The 20,015-nt window shown below is 40.7% G+C and overlaps 1 protein-coding gene across 3 annotated transcripts in view; it reads right to left on the bottom strand.

The window, feature by feature from the left end:
* Positions 1-20,015, bottom strand: part of MYOM1 (myomesin 1) — a 68,270-nt gene that overhangs the window by 23,553 nt on the left and 24,702 nt on the right. The window contains exons 7-22 of one of the 3 annotated variants that reach the window (XM_033154976.1): positions 19,601-19,689; positions 19,446-19,508; positions 18,450-18,614; positions 17,714-17,875; positions 14,481-14,622; positions 12,695-12,894; positions 11,691-11,747; positions 11,121-11,245; positions 8,575-8,758; positions 7,705-7,879; positions 6,573-6,694; positions 5,503-5,718; positions 5,317-5,418; positions 2,450-2,646; positions 1,593-1,719; positions 203-387 (exon numbers count right to left, since the gene is read on the bottom strand). In XM_033154976.1, coding sequence (XP_033010867.1) covers positions 203-387; positions 1,593-1,719; positions 2,450-2,646; positions 5,317-5,418; positions 5,503-5,718; positions 6,573-6,694; positions 7,705-7,879; positions 8,575-8,758; positions 11,121-11,245; positions 11,691-11,747; positions 12,695-12,894; positions 14,481-14,622; positions 17,714-17,875; positions 18,450-18,614; positions 19,446-19,508; positions 19,601-19,689 — 2,311 coding nt within the window. Of the gene's footprint in view, positions 1-202; positions 388-1,592; positions 1,720-2,449; positions 2,647-5,316; positions 5,719-6,572; positions 6,695-7,704; positions 7,880-8,574; positions 8,759-11,120; positions 11,246-11,690; positions 11,748-12,694; positions 12,895-14,480; positions 14,623-17,713; positions 17,876-18,449; positions 18,615-19,445; positions 19,509-19,600; positions 19,690-20,015 lie in introns of all 3 variants that reach the window. The other 2 variants (XM_033154975.1, XM_033154977.1) reach the window with 2 other exon arrangements.

The following is a 20,015-nucleotide window of genomic DNA, read 5'->3' as shown; positions in this document are numbered from 1 at the left end:
TTAACACTCTACTTCTATTTCTGATGTAGTGAATCAGATTTCCTCCCAGTGCAACTGCAGTAGATTTTTATGGGTGTGACTGAAGGCACAACAGTTCTTAAGCAATCTAAAACCACAAGGAATTGCCAGAAAAATGAAATGAGTAACAATTAGGGTCCAGGGTCAGTCATCATACAATTATTTGCTCCCTAAACTGGCTTACCTTGAAGAATTTGTTTGCAAAAGCTTTCTCGTTCACACTCCTCCAATGTTCCTCTGGTGCGTCTATTTTTTTCATGTCAACATAAAAACCAGTTACAGGACTTCGGCCAATGTAAATTGGTGGTTTCCACAATATAACCAAAGAATCTTTCCTAACTTCACTGCATGACAAATCATGGGGTGGTCCTGAAAGATAAGCAAATGACAGAAGAATACAACTGAGGTCACAATAGTGATTAGCACATAATACAGAAATAATAATAATAATAATAATAATAATAATAATAATAATACCTTTAATCAAGTTGTGACCTAAACTTAGCTCACATTACAGAAGAAAATGATGTCACCATGACTTTCATCGCTCTTTATCCATGTTACATCACCATGAAACAAGAGCATCCCATTTTGGATATTTGTATACTTCAATTTGCTTGTCAAACTTTGGAGAACCAAATAGGTGTTCATATTTAGAAAAGCCCTGTTTGTGTTCTAAATCGAGGTCATATTAAAGGCTGTCCAGGCTCCTGGCTTAAAATCCAACAGTGGGTGCTCTTACTTTTGAGTAAGAAAAGTATTTTTATTAAGACAAATTAATGGCATAGACCCAGCAGCAACAGAAGAGCTATTTCATTTACAGAGCTCACAAGGTTAGCTGAGATGGACCCAATCTAGGAACAATGGCCAAGGGTCATTGAGTTCAGGGTCAGTTACAAGCAGCTCAAGGCTGCAAGAGAGTGAGGTGTTCTAATAAGTTTTCCATGCCCACCAATTCAGCTTTGAAACTGAGGTGGGCATAGCCGAGTGCCTGTTCCTACATCAGCAGCTAGCCTGCAAACAGGTACATAGTCTAGCTGGAAACATCTAATCCCTTCTCCTAAGGTGGCACCTGGTCCTGGGAGAGAGCATTGGACCCACCTGCTCGGCTTCTCTAGGCTGCAAACCCAAGCCCTCCCCAGATTCCGACAATGCTCTCTCCCAGGGGAGGAAGCTAGAAGTTCTATTTCCATATTAGAGCCAGATAGGATTGGGAGAAGGGAAGGACTTGTTCTTGTCTCGTCCTCCCAATCGTTCTCATCTTTCTCCAGAGCCTGCCATCCTGGGGCTGAGCCCGATGGAACCAAGGAAGCCATGACAAAGGCCCTGAAGATAGTTGGAAATATCTTCAAAATCTAGCAGCTTTTTAGAAAGCGTTTAGCTGACATACTCTAGTGCACTCACAGGAGTATTTTTTTTTCTAATAGCAAGTAGCCTGTTAGGAGCAGACATAAATTGCTATCCCAGTTGGCATACTGTATATTTCCTTCTTATCTTGTGGAAAGTTCAATTTGGCATGTCAGATTGAAGAAGGGCCCTCCTACCAACTCTAAATACCCCTTACTGCTTCTAACCTGGAACAGCAATGGTCCATTCTTCACATTTGAAGGACTTGCTAGCTGGAGAAGGAGGGCCAAGGCCAGCTAGGTTAGCAGCAGCCACTTGAAACTGGTACGTCATATTTTCCTTCAAGTCATGGAGCTACATCATGGATAGGGGGGGAAAGTTAATACGGCATGTAACATTTTAGTGAACAATTCATTCATCTTTAATGTTGCAAATGATACTTCATATTGCCTTCATATATAGATATATATACACACAGAGAGATAGAGAGATAGATGATAGATAGATAGATAGATAGATGATAGAGATAGATGATAGATAGATAGATAGATAGATAGATAGATAGATAGATAGATATAGATAGATAGACAGACATGTATAGAGTCATTTTATATGCCTGATTTAGAAATAGTCGTAACTTGCACCTTTTATTTGCATCAGGCTTAAGATCCTATAATGACACAAGTCAAGCAGCTTTCTGATGCTGTCAACCCATGCATTGCTTTTTAATTTATACCTACGAAAGTATAGACTACACAGACATAGAGAACATATCCAATACACTAATTAGGTCTGATAACTGCAAACAAAACTACATTAAGAGAAGGAAATATAACAGAATGAGTGCATTTAAAATAGCATGCAGAGCAAAATAAATAAATAAATCAGATTATAGGTTTGGATCCGAAAATAAATTAACCCAAGGAGTTCATGTAAGGTAAGGTTCTTGTCCCCTCTTTCTATCAGCAACCACCTGCACGACCAATAACTTGAATAACATGGGAAGAAGGGGCTTGGGGAGCAGGTAATGCCAAAAATCAGGCAGAAGTCTAGTGTCTAGCAATAATAAAAACCAATCTCTTACCCTGTATGCCCTCTCACTAACTGCCTTAATGTTAGCTTCTTTCCACTCTCCAGGTTTTCCACCAATCACTTCCCGGTAATTCACATAATAGCCAGTTATATCAGCTCCACCGACAGTTTTTGGCTGTTTCCATCCAAGGACCATTGAGTCATGAACACTTTCAAGCACCGTGATGTCATATGGTGGAGATGGAGGAGCTGTTTTAAAGGGAATAGTTTATAGTTATGACAGAAGAGTTCAGTTAGTCAAATCAAACATTTGTTTGGATTCAGATCTCTCCCAAACAAAATTCCAGCAGTCCACAGAAATACTTCCTGGATAATGAATACAGGCTTCCGAAATGCATGTTATGCAAGAGAAGAGACCTTTTGGAACTTGCTATTTAGAAAAAAAAATGTGACCTAGGGTGAGTGTGACTTCAGCTCTTAAGAAATGGTAAGTCTACTTCAAAACAATGAAAATGTGGAATGAAAACCATGGTAGAATTGTGCTTTAAAAATTGCTGAAGATATCAGTGATCTATATTCTTTTGCTGAATTCATTCCCGCCCCCTTACAGGTTTAAAAATGAAAAAATAAAACCACCGCTCTTCATGTTTGATGGTATAATTGCACATCTTGGCATACCCACTGACAACTGGGAAACACTGGCCTGCGAGTGCTCCAGTTGGAGAACAGCCTTTACCAAAGGTGTCATGGGCTTTGAAGACACTCGAAATCAGGACGCAAGGGGAAAATGTGCTAAGAGGAAGGCATGCTTGGCAAATCCACACCGTGATCAACTCCTGCTTGGAAACCAATATCCCCACTGTGGAAGGACGTGTGGATCCAGAATTGGCCTCCACAGTCACTTACGGACTCAATGTTAAAACTGTGTTTATTGAAGACAATCTTACTCGGCTACGAGTGATCACCAAAGAAGAAGAAGCACATCGTAAGACAGCAGACTAACTGCAGGATAACTGGAAATATTTGGAGCAATGCTTTTATATACAGGTATGGTAAGAAAGAATGAAGGGAATATCTTTCCAATCACAACATTCACATGTGACATTTTCTTCCTGTAACTGCATTGCCATGTTGATATAGACCTTACCTGTTACTGGTCATTATTAATTATAGTCAGATTTCCCCTCTTGGATGTTGTTATGGTGGGATTTCCACCATTCACTTTATTATTCTTTTTTGCAGAAGTGTATCATATCCCAACTTGATTTAATTAGAAAAAGGAACTTACTAAATTTCCAAAGGAGCCTTTGCAATCAACTGTGTGGATTTTCACAAAATCTATGGGACAAGCTGTGCTTAAAGTCCATTTGTAAAAGAGAAATAAGAACCGGTAACCAGATGGAGCAAGGATTTTTCAGCAGGTGCCTTGAGGTTATGCGAATTATCCCCCTGCTTACCCATGTGGCCTTCATTAAACAAAGAGGTTTGTTACTTTAAATTGGATTTAGAGGTTGAATTGAGGTCATTGTCTTGGCCTTTTGGATGGATTTAGAATTGTAGTCTTGGAGTGGTGTGTGTGTGTGTGTGTGTGTGTGTGTGTGTGTGAGAGAGAGAGAGAGAGAGAGAGAGAGAGAGAGAGAGAGAGACGCTGTATTGAATCTGATGGGGAACGTTTTCCAATCAATAAGATTTAATTATGGCTCACTGAATTTACTGTTACCATAACATGTTTGTAGAAACGGTCTGTTATCCAGGTCAGTATATCAAGGTATGTGTGAACTGATGCATTAGCCACCATGTCTCAAAGCAAAGGCTTAAATTAGATGAACATAGGCCTATCTCAAATCTATTATTTTATAAACTACAGTTTGCTGTGTATAGTATTTTGCTGTTCTGTTTAATAGACTAGAATAGCAGACGGATCTTCACTATCTCCTTGGAGAGTGTCGATTCGCATCTTGCACTTAATTGTAAGCCACCTTCTGCCCATGCAGGTTTAAATGGAATGTGAACATTCTGCTTTCAGGATGTGAAAAACAAGTATGGGGCCTGTCTGCTCTGCTGTCCTAGGTACTGCTTATACATTTAAATGCCTTTAGTATTTAACCTGATGGTTTCAGATAGACATTGTTTTTCTCTATTTGGTCAGATCCTCAATGGGAAGAAACAATCTGATCCTAAAAACTACTGCTGCTCACCCCTCTCTGGTGGTTGCCAAGGTCCCCTGACCCTCCCAATTCTGTATTGGTTACTTTTTTTAAAAAGAAGCGGCTTTCCCCTTTTTTTACCTTGTTTCTTTCTTTGCCTGTTCTTTCACTGGTTGCCTGCAATTTTGTCTGTGTTTTACTCATGGGTGTGTGTCAATTTATTGCATTTTTGTGGGGTTGTGAACTTTTTTATTCTGTGAAATGGGTATTTTGCAGACTTTTAGATTGCCAAATGTGCCTCCAGGCCTCAAAAGATTGGTAAATTCTGATCTACTAGGTAACAAAAATGGTGATGATGATTGTGTGTCCAACTTGATCTTCCCTTTTTCACTTCCACTGTACCATGATTTTGCAAAAAAATAAAAATAAATACAAAGTGCTAAGAAAGCATAAATGTCACCAAGCTGATATTGATGTGACGGATGTATTTTTTTTTACAATTAATTAGAATAAGCCTAAACAACACTAATCAATTAGCAAATGAATGCAACATGCAAGCTCGTTGTTAGATGCAACATACATATGTGCCATAGCTCTAATTGCCAGTATACATAATGACCTTTGATAGAGAGCAGAGCATTTATTAGATGGAGATGGTGGAAAATGTAGCATTGGCAAGGATGAGTTTTCGGAGCTTGGATGATCACAGATGATTAAGTGTCTGAAATGAAGGCGCTAAATGATGAAAGCACCGCATATGACCAACGCTCACCTATGTCACCTTTCTTTTTCATTTTCTGCAGTGCTGAGCGGTCCTCAGGACGAGACTTACTTGCCTGCTTGGTAGCTGCTTTTTGTGATGCAGGAGATGGAACTTTTTCACTCACTTTATTGTCTGTTGGACTCCTCTGCTTACCAGAGCTATCCGTAGCTGCTTTTTGTGATGAAGGAGATGGAACTTTTTCACTCACTTTATTGTCTGTCGGACTCCTCTGCTTACCAGAGCTATCGGGCACTGTTTGCCTGTTAGGTTTAGCATTGCGTTTTAACAAAGCATCTGTGTCAAAGATAGGCTGGGAGGACTCATGCATGCCTTCCCAGTTGGCAGTGTGGTCTGTTAGTCCATCAGCTTTACCACTTAGTCCAGGACATACATCATGAAGCAATCCTCCCCCTAAAATTGCCAGAAAACAACAAAGACATCTGAAATTAGAGTCCATTCATTCCCAGTTCTCCATTATTCAAATGAATGAAGAAATGGACACAAGGCATGACAGAGACAGGACATTCAAAAGTTACACTCACAGACAATACACTGTATGGTTTGATTTATATGAAATTGTCATCAGCATATAATACCATACATCTCAGCAGTTAATACTTGCATGCTGTTAAGATTCTTCTGAATGTTAGACCGGACAATGTCCATTTTATTGAAAGTACTACATTAATGCTCAACTATTTGGAGGGATATATGATCTGTTAAAGAAACCTCAGAAGCATGTTACAACACAGAAGTTGCAAAGTTCTTCAATTAATAGGATTATTAATGCACGGATCTTTCCAAATATCTCAACAGTAAAATGCAATATAAATAAAAAGACTTTGGAACATGAAGACACAAAAATCATTGTATTACTGGAGTCAAGCAATGAAGCAAATTAGGCATGTAAATTAACAAGCATATTTTTGCAAGCTAGGGCATGTTAGAGGTGAAATATATACCACTGCATGGAAACACACTGCCAGGTCATTTGAGAGAATGATGTGAGGTGAACTTATTTTCTATACAGAGTTACAGGGAACACACCCAAGGAAGTCTAGGATGGTGAAGGTGAGAAGTCTACAAGTGCATGGTGACTGGATGATGACTGTGAAACGATGAAAGTGAAATACAAAATATTACCAATGCAAAGTCAATGTGCACAAAGAGTACTGCAAATAAATATTATTAGTTAATTGCATCCCTGTCTTTAATACTCGTAATGCTGTTTTTCACTTCTGGTATAGGAACAAGAGGTCACTTACCAATAGCTGCCTTGACTTCAATGGCTTCTGACTCCTGTGAATACTCACTGAGTCCTGCTGCATTAACAGCTCTGACACGGAAAATGTAGTGATCCCCAGTAGTAAGTCCATGGCAAGTAAATCTAAAGAAAAACACCACTAATGATCGCGCCATCAGATTTCAGATTTTGCAAAACTCTATTATTGAGCCCTTCTATGATTCGCTGCATTTGGACCTCACTCTCTAAAAGTTCCAAGAACCCAAGGTATGGACTACAAAGGCTATCTCAGAGGGGGCAGCATTGTATTACTGCATTCTGGTGCAGTTTTCATAAGCAAGCATTTCATCAGAACTATGTATTTAGAAGGGAGGGCAGGAAAAACAATCCCAGCTTGTATTTCAGATTAATTGCAATTATTCCTTGTACTTATTCCTTTAATTTTTGCTAATTCAATGCTTCTACCTACTGTAAGGGAAATATTCTAAACATGAAATGGGCCTATGCATTATGTATACCAAGGACACAGATCATGTTACTGTAAAGTGTCTTTGGTTAACATTGCTATTGTTATTATGAGGTTTTTTAAGAAGCAGGGGAAATGCTCTTAAAATAGACTCCCTTTTGGCAATCCCATCTTCAATGCAGCCTTATAGAGATTGTTGCCCCTGCATCAGTGAAATCACAAATGGTGCCCCTGTACATTCTTCTCTAAAAATAAAACATATTTCTCTGGATGAGATATTATAACAACTATTGGGCAAAATCCAAGAGTGTCTGTCCTTCAGCAGATGTCCTCTTTTGCAACAATAGCCTTATTATAATTATTGACTTTGTGCCAGAAAATAAAGTGATTAGAATTGGAAATGCTAGTTGCTGCAGAAGCATAATATCACAAACCATTATTCCAAACATATTAATTTGAAACAAACAAACAAACAAAAAATCCTTCCAGTAGCACCTTAGAGATCAACTAAGTTTGTTCTTGGTATGAGCTTTCATGTGCATGCACACTACTTCAGATACACTGAAACACTGAATTTGATGTTAAGGAAAGGTACTCTTTAACTCTGAAGTATTTTTAAGAACCTGGCAAGCTGTCTTTTAGCACATTAAAAAGTTCAAGCTTCCCACCCAGCCATTAATCTACTTGCCTTGTGCCTTTCACAGGATTATTGTTGCATGGTTCCCAGTGACCAGATCCGACTTTGCTTGCTTCTACGTAATATCCAATCAACTCTTTTGCATCTTTGGATTCTGTCCAAGTGACAACTACTGAGGTGTCTGTATTTCTGACAGGTATAAGATGGCTAGGAGGACTAGGAATATCTAGAGACAAAGTATAAAAGTACCAAAACAAGTTAATGGTCACCATTGTTGACATTAATACACCGGATACCTATGTTTCTGTTACTTGTACTAAATGTAATGCTGAAATCTATCAAGTGGCTAATAATTAGAGGAAAATGTGAGCAGATCATATCTTTTGTGTACAGATACCTCAATTCTTAGCTTCTTTTAATTACGTGATTGCAGCTTTGCATGGGTGTGTGCATGGGAATGAATGAATGAATGAATAAATAAATAAATAGTGGAGGAAATCCACCCTCCATTTATTTATTCCCCGGAACCCCATACTCCAATCTGCAGGCTTATCTGTTGGCTTTGGAAAAGTAGTGCGAGGGCTCTGGCAGGGTCCTAGAGCCCTCCTTCCACCTTCCCAAAGCTGGGGAAACACTTACTAGGCTTAGAGAAGGAGAAAGGAGGACTCCAGGACCCTGCCAAGGCGCTCCCACCTCCTTCCCAAAGTTGGGCAAGCAGCCCTCCACCTTGACTGCTTTAGGAGAGAGACTGTGGTGAAACAGCATTGATCACAAAGTGTCGGTTGAACTTAAGACAATGTGAAAAAATAGAAAACACATAAAAAAGCCAACACACTCCCATTCAAGAGAGAAAAAGAAACAAGTTCATAAAAATACTGAGCATCTAAAGTTGATCCACAGTGGCCTGCACTGTACACTTACCAAGTTTGTCACGAACCACAGTGGCTTCAGTAGCTTCTGAGGGCTCACCAATTCCAGCTGAATTACAGCAACGGACACGGAACTGGTAGGACTTCCCTTCAGCTAAGTCAAAAAGTGCAAAGCGAGGGGACTTTACAGGTATCTCAGTATTCACCCTCTGCCAGTTTTCAGTTCCTGCAACACACTGAAATGGAAAGTTCAGAATTGGACAAAATCAGTATCTTACAAGAAACTTTGCAGCTGTCCAGCAGAAAGTAGCAAATTATTCACATTCTTACAAGGATTCATTGGGCTTCATCATTGAGTTGGAACACACTTTTCGTGGTGGGAGACTTGCAGCTTAGGGTGTTTCTAATGGAAAGCAGATTTGCCAGCTGCAGCAAAAATGATCAGATGCTACGTGGGTAATATTCTCATACCCAACTTTGTCTTAGAGACTAACTATAACAGGGGTAGGCAACCTAAGGCCCATGGGCCACAAGCAGCCCACGGGGGTCGTTTAACCGGCCCACAAGCCGCCCCTGAACCGAGCCGCCCACTCGGCGAGTCCCTGCGCACTGTGCTAAACCTGTGCAGTGCAGCATGGGGACTCACTTCCACAGCACCAGAAATCACGTCTGTGCAGACACAGACACCGGAAATTGCATCTGCGCAGACACAAATGCCCGAAATTGTGCGCTCTTTCTCTCTCTCTCTCTCTCTCACACACACACACACACACAATCTGGCCCACAGAGGGATCTCCGCTGGAGTGAACTGGCCCAGGCGAGGTAAACCTTGCTGACCCCTGAACTACAACCTATTTTGAGGTAATAAAGCATGTGTATTTGGTGGATAATTATGATTACATTTGGCTGAACATGAGCAGTGAAATTTTGTTTGAAAAAAAGAAATGTAAAACAAAAACAAAAAAACCCCACTGCTTTCCATCCTAAGAAACAAATCTTCTGTGAGCAGATCAAGGAAAGCTCCGCAATCTTCAGAAGTGAGTTTGAGGGAACAGTAGGAGACAGTGGGAAAGTCCACTTATGTAAGCTTCCTTCTGGGCACAGTTCTCAGGATCCAACTCATTAAGCATTAGAAAATATATCTCAGGGGGTGGGGTTTAAAAGTCAATGAGGCGTAATGGTTAGAGTTTTGGGCTAGGACCTGGGAGACCAGGGTTTGAATCCCCACTCAGCCATGAAGCTCACAGAGTGATCTTGGGCCAGTCACCATCTCTTAGCTTAACCTACCTCACAGGATTGTTGTGAGGATGAAATGGGGAGGAGGAGAACCACGTAAACCACCTTAAGATCCTTGAAAGATAAAAGGTGGTATACAAATTTAATAAATAAAAACTTGGAGAACAGGTTTTTCATCCTGGTATGACTTCTGAGTTAGGCTCCCCATCTTTAGGAGAGGAGGTTTGGGGAGGCAATCACCACCAGCCCCAGATGTCCTTACTAACTTGGACACACCAGTGCAAGAGGAGCCCATTACGACAGTGCTACTTTATTCTGTGGAGCTTGAGTTGCCATCCTCTGACTGCAAGGACTCCAGTGCAGAAGCCTTAGCCGAGCTATGGCCTCTTCAAAACTGTGTTGAAGCCAATCACTCTTAAAGCAGGCTAGGTTCCCTTAAATAAGGCTGCCGTAAGTCCGGATTTTCCCAGACATTACTGGGATTTCAAAGGCAGAATTGATGTCGGGGGGGGGGGGTTCTGAAAGGCAGCGCTTTGTCCTAGATCTTAGGCAATTAAATTAAAAAATGTAAATGTAAAAAAGCTCAATTTTTGGTGTCCTGGTTTTTACTTTTTGAAATGTGGCAACCCTAACTTAAAGGAAGCTCTTCTCACTGAAGGCAGAGCTAGAGTCCCGCAGTTCCTATTTAAGGCTCAGTCTAAGGTTGAATTGTGTTGGGACAACATTTGAGCTCCGTTCTTACGAAGCCACCAGCCTGAGCTCCACAGAGAGCAAAACCTAGACGCTGCCCTGCTGTGCCTTGCTGAGCTGTTGTCTTCAATGTATCCTCACTGGAGCCGGAATCCTCATATCCAAGGCCATTGCTTGGAACAGAACATACCCATTCCCAACTATGCTACTAATCAGTTTGTGTGAGCACAGACGGCTGCTCTTATTTTTAGACAGGATTCTAGTTAAGACTCAATCTATTTCTATACTGCATTAAGAAAAGGAGTTCATGACAAAAGGACTTGACCTACTTGTGAGCTTCCCACAGGGATTTGGTTGGCTAACAGAATGTTAAACTAGACGAGCCTTTGGCCTGAACCAGCAGGTCTCTTCTCATGTTCTTATGAGGAATAGAATTGGAAAACCCTTCTCAAAAATATGTTTCTGCTACCTGTTCAATATTTTCCTTTCAGTTTGATGCCCCCCCCCCGTCCCCAATCTTAACACTAGTTGCAGATTTTTGTCTTTGATGTGGAATGGGGGGAAAGAAAAAAAGAAAGAAAAAGGTATCAGCCTGATGTTCTTCACCTGAGGATAAAATGTGGCTTGTGGGGAAATGAATGAGAAAACTATGCTCTGGCACTGTAGTTTTACCTTTTCAACAAAGTACATGACACCCTCATGGCCCCGCTCAAACGGAGGTTTCCAACTGAGCACAATATAGTTCTTTGTGGCTTCTGTAACATGGAGGTCTAAAGGTGGTCCAGGAACAATGCCCTCTGTATAAAAGAGTGAAGAAAGAAAGGCCTTTATATATTTAATGACATAAATTGAAACTACCACAGAGGAGCATAGCAGGCAGCCTGCAAAACTATTGATGCAGCTTGTTTCTGTGAGATCAAGCAATTTGAGGCCCGAGATTTAGACACTTTATTTCTCTCAAGAATATAGATTTAAAAGGAATTTTCGACCCAACACAATTTCCATAGATGTGCTCTGTTCATATAGGTGGGCACAATTTGTTGCAAAATTCGATATTCCTCATTATTTTAAATTTCAGGAGAATTGTCAGCTGCCTCACGGAACTAGCTTGTAGGAAAGTTTTCTTGAGGGAAATCGTGGCAAAAAAAGAGATGGCAAACAGTTTAAAATCTGCAATCCAGACATGCACTAAACGCTAAATAGAATTCAGATCATCCTCCTTTCAGAGGAACTTTTGCTCACCTGTAGGTTCCTCCTCAGTGACAATAATCTGTCCAGTCCAGGGGGCAGAGGGATGACCTGAAACAAAGTCAGAGCTTAGGCAGACGTGGGTATATGTGGGAAAGCACTGCATCTTACTAACACAATTGCTTTTTAAACAAGGGTTCCTAACTATGACAGCACCATTTCATTAAGTAAGAGAATGTATTAATCATTTCTAGTTGCTGGCAGAGAGCCTGCCTCAAACACAGTGCATCAACATTCTTGCTACAATGGTTACTGAACTAAGTTGAAGCTTTGTAGTTTTAGATCTGGAAACAAACTAATTCAATATACATTTGAACCAGGCTTAACTATATTCCTATAGAATGAAGAATCAATCCTCCCTACCGCAACATGATTGAAAAGAGAGCTTAAAAAGCCACACAACTATATATAGAAGGTATTCCTTGGTATCTTGAAACTCCTGAGAACTGAAAGAGAATACTTCAACACCATCCCAGCCATGACCAGCCAAAAATGTTGAAGTGGGTGCATTTTAGATTAGAGCTCTGGTGTGAGACGAACCCTTGGCAGCATAAAGAATTACTCAGATAAACTTCAGTATGTTTCGAGGTTAAAAAGCTTCCTTTGACTATGAAGGCAAGATATTGACAAGTCGATCTATATGAGTAGTATGAAGCAAGAACATTTAAAGGACTGGATAAAAACATTATGCATGTTAGAACATTGGGCTGTCATTCAAAATGTGGTCTCTGTTATGGTAAAATTGTCTACCACAGCTTGTTTGTGGAGAGTGTGTTCCAGGGCTGGTCCTGATGCTGAGCATATCAGATAGATAAGTGAGGATGCAAAAGAAATGTTGGGAGAAATATGGAATAGTTTGTTCTTGGTAAATCCTAATTTGCATGATGCAGGGTTTGCTTTACTCTGGCTCCCTCTAGTGGAAGGACTCTTTGGTCACAACCTCCACAAATTCAAAATTTTCAACCTCTCGATGGAAAAAATATTAGGAAGACTCTTACTTCTAAGTCTGGCCCTATCGGCAGGATCCAAGGCTGCTACGGGGTCTGAAATCCGGGATGGAATGCTCACACCAGCATTATTCACAGCTCGAACTCGGAATATGTAGGAGCGCCCTTCTATTAAACCTGTGACTGGGAAGCGAGCAAACTTCACTGGTGTCTCATTGCACTGAGACCAGTGGGTAGTGCCAACTTCACATCTGGAAAATAAAAACAAAACTGTTTTCAATGACAAAGAGAAGTTACAAAGTTATTCCAGAATCTCCCCAAATACTTGCTCGTGTAATGCTGGCTTGAATATATATATTTGCTCTTGGGTGGGGGGAATATAGAAACAAACTGGAACTCAATAACTTTGTGTGGGTGCTGACATTTCACTCTCCTTGCAGCCTTTTCAGGAAGTAAAAAGAAAAGAGCAAACATTTCCTTAAAACAACACTGTCAGCTAAGAATACCTAAATGCATACTAAACATGGGGGTGCTCTTTGGTCTCCCTTTCCTCTTGATCAGGGGTAATGTCAGTTCACTTGCTGAGTCACCCCAGTCTTTCCCTGTAGACAAATGTGTATCAAAATGTCAGGTGTGCATAGCAAACTGTATTGCATGAAGTGCCCTTTATTCCCTCAGATGACCCAAGTAAAATTTTAATCCCAAAGGATTATACAGGTGAAACTCAAAAAATTAGAATATCGTGGAAAGGTTTATTTCTTTCAGTAATTCAACTTAAAAGGTGAAACTAATATATGAGATTGACTTATGACATGCAAAGCGAGATATGTCAAGCCTTTATTTGTTATAATTGTGATGATTACGGCGTACAGCTGATGAGAACCCCAAATTAACAATCTCAACTTTGGGGTTTTCATCAGCTGAACACCAAAGTCATCACAATTATAACAAATAAAGACTTGACATATCTCGCTTTGCATGGCATGAGTCGATCTCATATATTAAACTCCAGTAGCTAATGAAAACAATTGCTTACATAAATGAACTTTTCCACGATATTCTAATTTTTCGAGTTTCACCTGTAAATACAGCAGTACCTCGGAATTCGAACGGAATCTGTTCGACTTCCAAAATGTTCGGAAACCAAGGTGCAGCTTCTGATTGGCTGCAGGAAGCTCCTGCAGCCAACTGGAAGCCGCGTCAGACGTTCGGGTTCCAAAGAATGTTCACAAACCGGAACAATCAGTTCTGGGTTTGCGGCATTCGGGAGCCAAAACCTTTGAGTCACAAGGCGTTCGTCAACCAAGGTACGACTGTACAGTAATGTGACATGAGCATCCTGAACACCTTCTTCTCCATATGTTCACAATGCATTGAGGAAAAGATAAGACACTGCCATGGGCACTAGCCTGGGTTTCAGCACATATACACAAAGTTCTGAGAAGAGAAACCTATCTACATACAGCTCATCATGCATTCAGACATTCAGGTGTACATTAAGAAGTCGGGGATAGCGCCAGCAGGGCACATGAGATATGGCAACATCATGGTGGGGCCAGTGATGTGATCCACATTCCATACAGCAAATAGATGGAGGAAAAAGGTATGAAAGGGGGCTATGGTTAGATATGGAGTAATTCATATGCACTGTTTATTAACATGTCTCAGCAACATTTGCTAAGCCACATTCTTGACCATAATAACTTGCCTCCATAAGAAAAAGTAGACATAAAACAGCAAATTAATAATGCAGAAGGTGCACTGATATTTTCCAAAAGCAAGAGATATTTATGGTCCCAGAGATCAGAAGTAATTTCATTCTGGTACAAATACTGACTTATCAATGAAGTATCCCAAGATGGGACTTCCTCCATCAACAGCTGGTTGTTTCCAGGAGATGATGACATAATCCTTGTTAGCATCCAAACACTTCACATCCAGTGGAGAACCAGGGGCTCCTGGTATGTCGGCATCAGCATCTATATAGATGAAGGCATTCATTCTTAAAATAACAAATAAAATAACAATTGATAGCTATTGTTCAAAGGCACAATGTGTCTCTGCTTGCATCAGAAGTGGAAGTGTTAGAGCACAGTTCTAAATCTTCACTAATTTGAGTCTGTGATTTAGGCTGATTTAGACAATGGGGATTCACCTAATAAGTCTTGCACAATGGGGATTTCCCCCCTTTCCTCTCCTCATAGCCCCAAAATTGACTAGGCAGGTGAGAGAACCCCCAGAACAATATGCAAGGAAAGGGGGTGTAATTCCATCTTACAAGCTGAAATGCTTGTGCTTATGAAATGTTTGACATAGTGTGACACAGAATTTTTCCCATAATGACCCAGTGACTGACTTGACATTTGGACCTGGTTCCATGGTTCTAGCCTGGTACTCTAACCACTATACCTCACTGGCTTTCACATGTTCCTTTTAATTATTTTAAATTAGACCCTGGATTGTACCCCCTTTCCTTTTAGAAAACGAATCACAGAATTTTGTAATTGCAATGTTTATTACAAGCTTATTCAGAGGATTATTCTACGGTGTAATGAGCTATATGTGTAAGCCACACTTATCTACAATTTTGGAAGCCAAACAACGTAGGAGACAAAATTGTTTTTAGAACTTCATTCTCATTTGCAGCATAATACATATTTATGAAACTCTATGCAGTGGCGGACTTTGGGCTCTTAAATTTCTGCGGAACCCTATGTGATGCTAAAATCCAATGCCTTCCCACCTCTCTCCCTCCATTCTACAGCCTTGTTGTGGGGCCCCCTGCAGCACAGCGGAACCAGTTGCAGTACCTTAAAACCACCTCTGCTCTGTGTCCTTTTACAAGCTTGTAAAAGGGGACAATTCCACTACCTTTCCAAGAATTATGTATTAAGAGAATTCAGTTATTTCAATACACACACACACACACACACACACACACACACACCGCAACTACTCTTGACATTTCTCTATTTCCAGTAAAAATGGATTTGTAAACAATCCTACATCCTACACTTACCTGGGAGCAAGTCCCACTGGAAGCCTATAGGGCTTAATTCTAAGAAGATGTAAATAGCACTGGACTCCAAATCAATTTTGATTGATGGGGAAACTCAAAAGTGCACACTGGAAGTTAAACTTTCCAGGGTGCTTTAGGATCACATTGCTTATTAATGTGAAAGGAAAACACTTTAAAAATATAGCAGAGTCCTTACATGAAATGAATAGCCACTTGCTAGTATAAATATTTCAGCTGATTCAGCAGCTCCACTTTTTTGTGAACTCCCCAATGACCACAGGCCCTGGAGATTTCCTATAATTTGTTACCAAGTACAGTTTGCTCATGTTCTGTAAGAGGGCCATTAGCTGCATTTCCCTAGGTTCTGCTGAACAGGGCAAACTGGCGCCATTCTGGGCTTGGCCATAGAGCCAAGAATTTGAAGAGCCCCCAGGGTCCGCATTGCTCTCTTCAGCTGCCTTCAGCAGCTGAGGCTGATATAGAGTCACTGCATGAACCAGTGAAATGTGATCACACAAACACTTGTTCATGAGGCATTCATTCAAGCACTCGTTAAAGGGACACTCCCTCCAGGAGAAACTGTATTCATTGTGCAAAAGTTTAACACAAACCAAATCAAATGAAGTAAAACAAATTAAAAGGTAGCACGCAGTGAATGTTCACTCAGAAGTAAGCCCCACTTCTTAAATCCTTTAAGCAGGCCTTGATCCCAAGTCCGTGTGCATAGGAATACGGCCACAATTTAAAAGGTTGATTTAAAACAAATTCTGCAGTTTGCCTGTGTAATAAATAATTCCACATAGACTCTGGTGTACTTGATCCCATCATGGGTAATGCTTGTCAAACAACACAGTCATGTGTTTGTCTCATCGTGACAATAATGCAGTTGCGCAAGGGAAAATCTGTGGGTGGAACAGCTGCTATCCTTTCCCCTCTTACTACTTTGCCCTAAGCTGTTCACTGTTTTACCATTTTAAGCCAGTACAGCCACCCCTCATTACAGGGATACAGTGGCGGGAGGGCTGTACCCCTTAAAAGCACAGGAGGTTTTCCATGTTGAAGCCTAAGACTCTGGGCCAATCTAGAATATTTTTATTGGTATTTCTATTTTTAGTAAAAAGTAGCCGCAGCCTCAAAGGTACCTGTATGTTTTCATCCACCAAGCAAACAAAACGTTTGGGTGGAAAACAATAAATCAATAAAAATGAAACAGGGGAAGGTTTAACATCCCCCACTCCTCTCTGTTTCAGTACTCTTTCTCTGTTCAAAATTGGAGGGCTCCCCCTGAGCAGTTTTAACTGAAAACAATGGGAGTTCCAGTTATGGATCTCCTGTGGCTCATGCAGTTTGGCCCTAGAACTGTAACGCTGAAGTGTCTTCCACTAAACTCTCACACTATCCCCCTGCGCACTCATCTAAAACTACTGCTGCAGTTCAGGGATCAAGCAAGGAACTTAAAAGAACAATTCCATAGCCCCCCTTTTCTTTTTCCTGGCAAATATACTCTGTTTCCCTTACCTGCCCAATTACAATTTCTCCTTTCCCCCCTTTTTGGCAAGGCAAACTGAATATGGAGTTAAATTTTGCTTTAAATTCTGCCAGCTGAGTCAAGAGCTGCACTGAATTTCTAGAATGCTTGTCCTTTGCACCTTTATTTATAAACAAAGGAAAGTGAACTCATGTACCAAATGCCAGCTTTTGACCTCTGTGCTGCATCTTCCCTCCATTCCACTGCTCAAATACCTTTTTATTTTAAAACTCGAGATGTTTTCGCCCCACAAAAATAAAACAAAGTTCTGTTCCAAGAGCTAATGAGAGAGCAAGCTCATGTGGTGAGCAATATAACTCTTCTGAGACAGCACTGAGGAGCTTCTAACACTGTCTGTTTTTTTTAACTTTTTACATGGACTCATAGAACTTTCCACATTATTCTGATTTATGTCAAGGATTCTTAATTACATGAAGGTATTCTGTGTATGCATGCCATTAAAAGCTCTCTATCACTACTACCACCAGCACCACAAACACACTTTGGGATCACTAAAACTTACCTCGAACAAAAACATAAGCACTGTACTGATCATAATAGTCCCCCATCACCACACGGAGGGTGTAAAGGCCTTCATCCTCTTTGTTGGCATGAGTCAGGGTCAATGTAGCTCTTTCTCCACTCCAATGTGTCTGGACCCATTTGGATGGAGAAATTAGGACTCCTACAAGTTGAAAAAGATGCAACAACAGAATCTATAGGGTTGTGGCGTTCATCTCACTTCAGGCCGAGGGAGCTGGAATTTCTCCACAGACAGCTTTCTGGGTCATGTGGACAGCATGACTAAATCGCTTCTGGCACAACGGAACACTGTGACGGAATCCAGAACACACGGAAATGCCATTTACCTTCCTGCCACAGTGGTACCTATTTATCTACTTGCACAGGTGTGCTTTTGAACTGCTAGGCTGGCAGAACATGGGACAGAGTAACGGGAGCTCACTCTGTCACGTGGATTCAAACTGCCGACTGATCAGCAAGCCCAAGAAGCTCAGTGGTTTAGACCACAGCACCACCCATGTCCCCAAACTGATGGTAGTGTTGTGGAGTCAGAGACGGCAGTACCATCTGTGGTATAATGAGTACTCCAAGTGTAGGATTCCACTATATCTCTTTTTCAGTTCCTTTCATGGGACGCTTTCCATCCTTTCCCTATAAAGCAGGGCCACAGAAACCTCCTATGCAAGCATAGCCTAAGTCAAATAACAAACAAGTTTCATCTTGCCATGCATACTTACCATTCCTATACCACTGGATTTCCGGCTGGAACCGTTTAATCTCGGGGTGAATGATAACTGAGCAGCCCAGACTCATTGTTTCACCTTCTCTTCCAAAGGAAACCTCAAATTTATCTATAAAGTGGATCTCAAACTTGGAGGCATAGCCATGTGGAGTAACACCAACTGTGAGGGGAAGAAGAAGAAGAAGAAGAAGAAGAAGAAGAAGAAGAAGAAGAAGAAGAAGAAGAAGAAGAAGAAGAAGAAGAAGAAATGTGCTTATTCTCCAGCCAAAGAGGATCATAGCACAAAGCAGAAAGTGCGGCCTCGAATCAACACTACCAGAACAACCATACCTGAACTTTGTGAATACTTCTTTGATTCTGTCGAATAAGCACTACTGAACTGCCCAAAGACAGCATCGAAACATGGTAGTACTTCATCAAAGAGGCAACCTACAACACAACTATGTCCTCTTTCAGCAAAAGAGAGCAGCAGATCTCCAAATGGTTTGAGGCCAGCATTAAGGACATGAAACCTGTTGCTTCTGTAAAGCGTGAGGCTCTTGTGAACTACAAGCATGTGCCCTGCTGCACTGAGAAAGACAAGGAATGATGCCCACCGGATTGCCAGACAATGTGCCAATGACTACTGGCTGAAGATGTGTCAGAGCATTCAACTCAAAACTCGCAACATGTACAAAGGCATGAAGACAGCCTTCGGACCAACAGTCAGGAAAACTGCACTGCTGAAAACCTTGTCTGGAGAGATCATCACAGACTGCAGCAAGCAGATGAAGCAATGGGCAACATACTATCAATAACACAACAATTGACAGCAGCAAGACTCTGCCTGTCTTGGAAGAACTGGAAGACCTTGCCTTCCTTGACAAGCTGAAGAATGCCATCAACTCTCAGACATGTGTTAAAGACATAAAAAAATCAAATACTTAAAAAAAACAACCTGATCTATTTCTTACAGTTGTGTTCACATAGCAATGATTAGTTAACCACTTACAGCTCAAGGGTAAGGTGACAGTTCCTGCATGGAAACAACTCTCATCAAACTCCGACTTGTATCCTAGGAAAGAAAAGGGCAAAAATTCTAACTACTAGAGAGAATTGTAAAAAGATGCAATACAAATCCAAAGAATTCATTTCTGGCAAACCTACTCTTCACCACCAAGGAAGCATAGGCTGAAAGCTCTCCTTTTACATTCATGGCAGAAGCACGATACTGTGCAGTGTCTTCAAAATCACATCTGAAAAGAATGGAAGGATTAGCAATAATGTCAACAGAAGAGTTACCTTTTTATATTTATTGTTTTTTTTTAATGAGCAATATCCTCCAGCATTGCTAGTCAAAATGTTGCTCAGTGTTGATAAAGGTGTCCTCTATCTAAAAGGAATGATCCTTGAACTAGAATATGTTAATGTAGAAGAAAAAGATTACTACTTCTCATGACCTTCAAAGTAATTGCATAATTCAATTCTGAGTGATAAATAATGAGTAGGCTTTATGAGAGTTTTTAAAAAGCAGATGTGGAATAGAAAATATAACTGGATATAAATGTTACTAATCCTGAAT

This window comes from Lacerta agilis, chromosome 7, assembly GCF_009819535.1.
Source record: "Lacerta agilis isolate rLacAgi1 chromosome 7, rLacAgi1.pri, whole genome shotgun sequence".
NCBI lineage: Eukaryota > Metazoa > Chordata > Lepidosauria > Squamata > Lacertidae > Lacerta > Lacerta agilis.
Note: the sequence above shows the minus strand (reverse complement) of the source record. Positions and strands in the feature narration are given on the sequence as shown.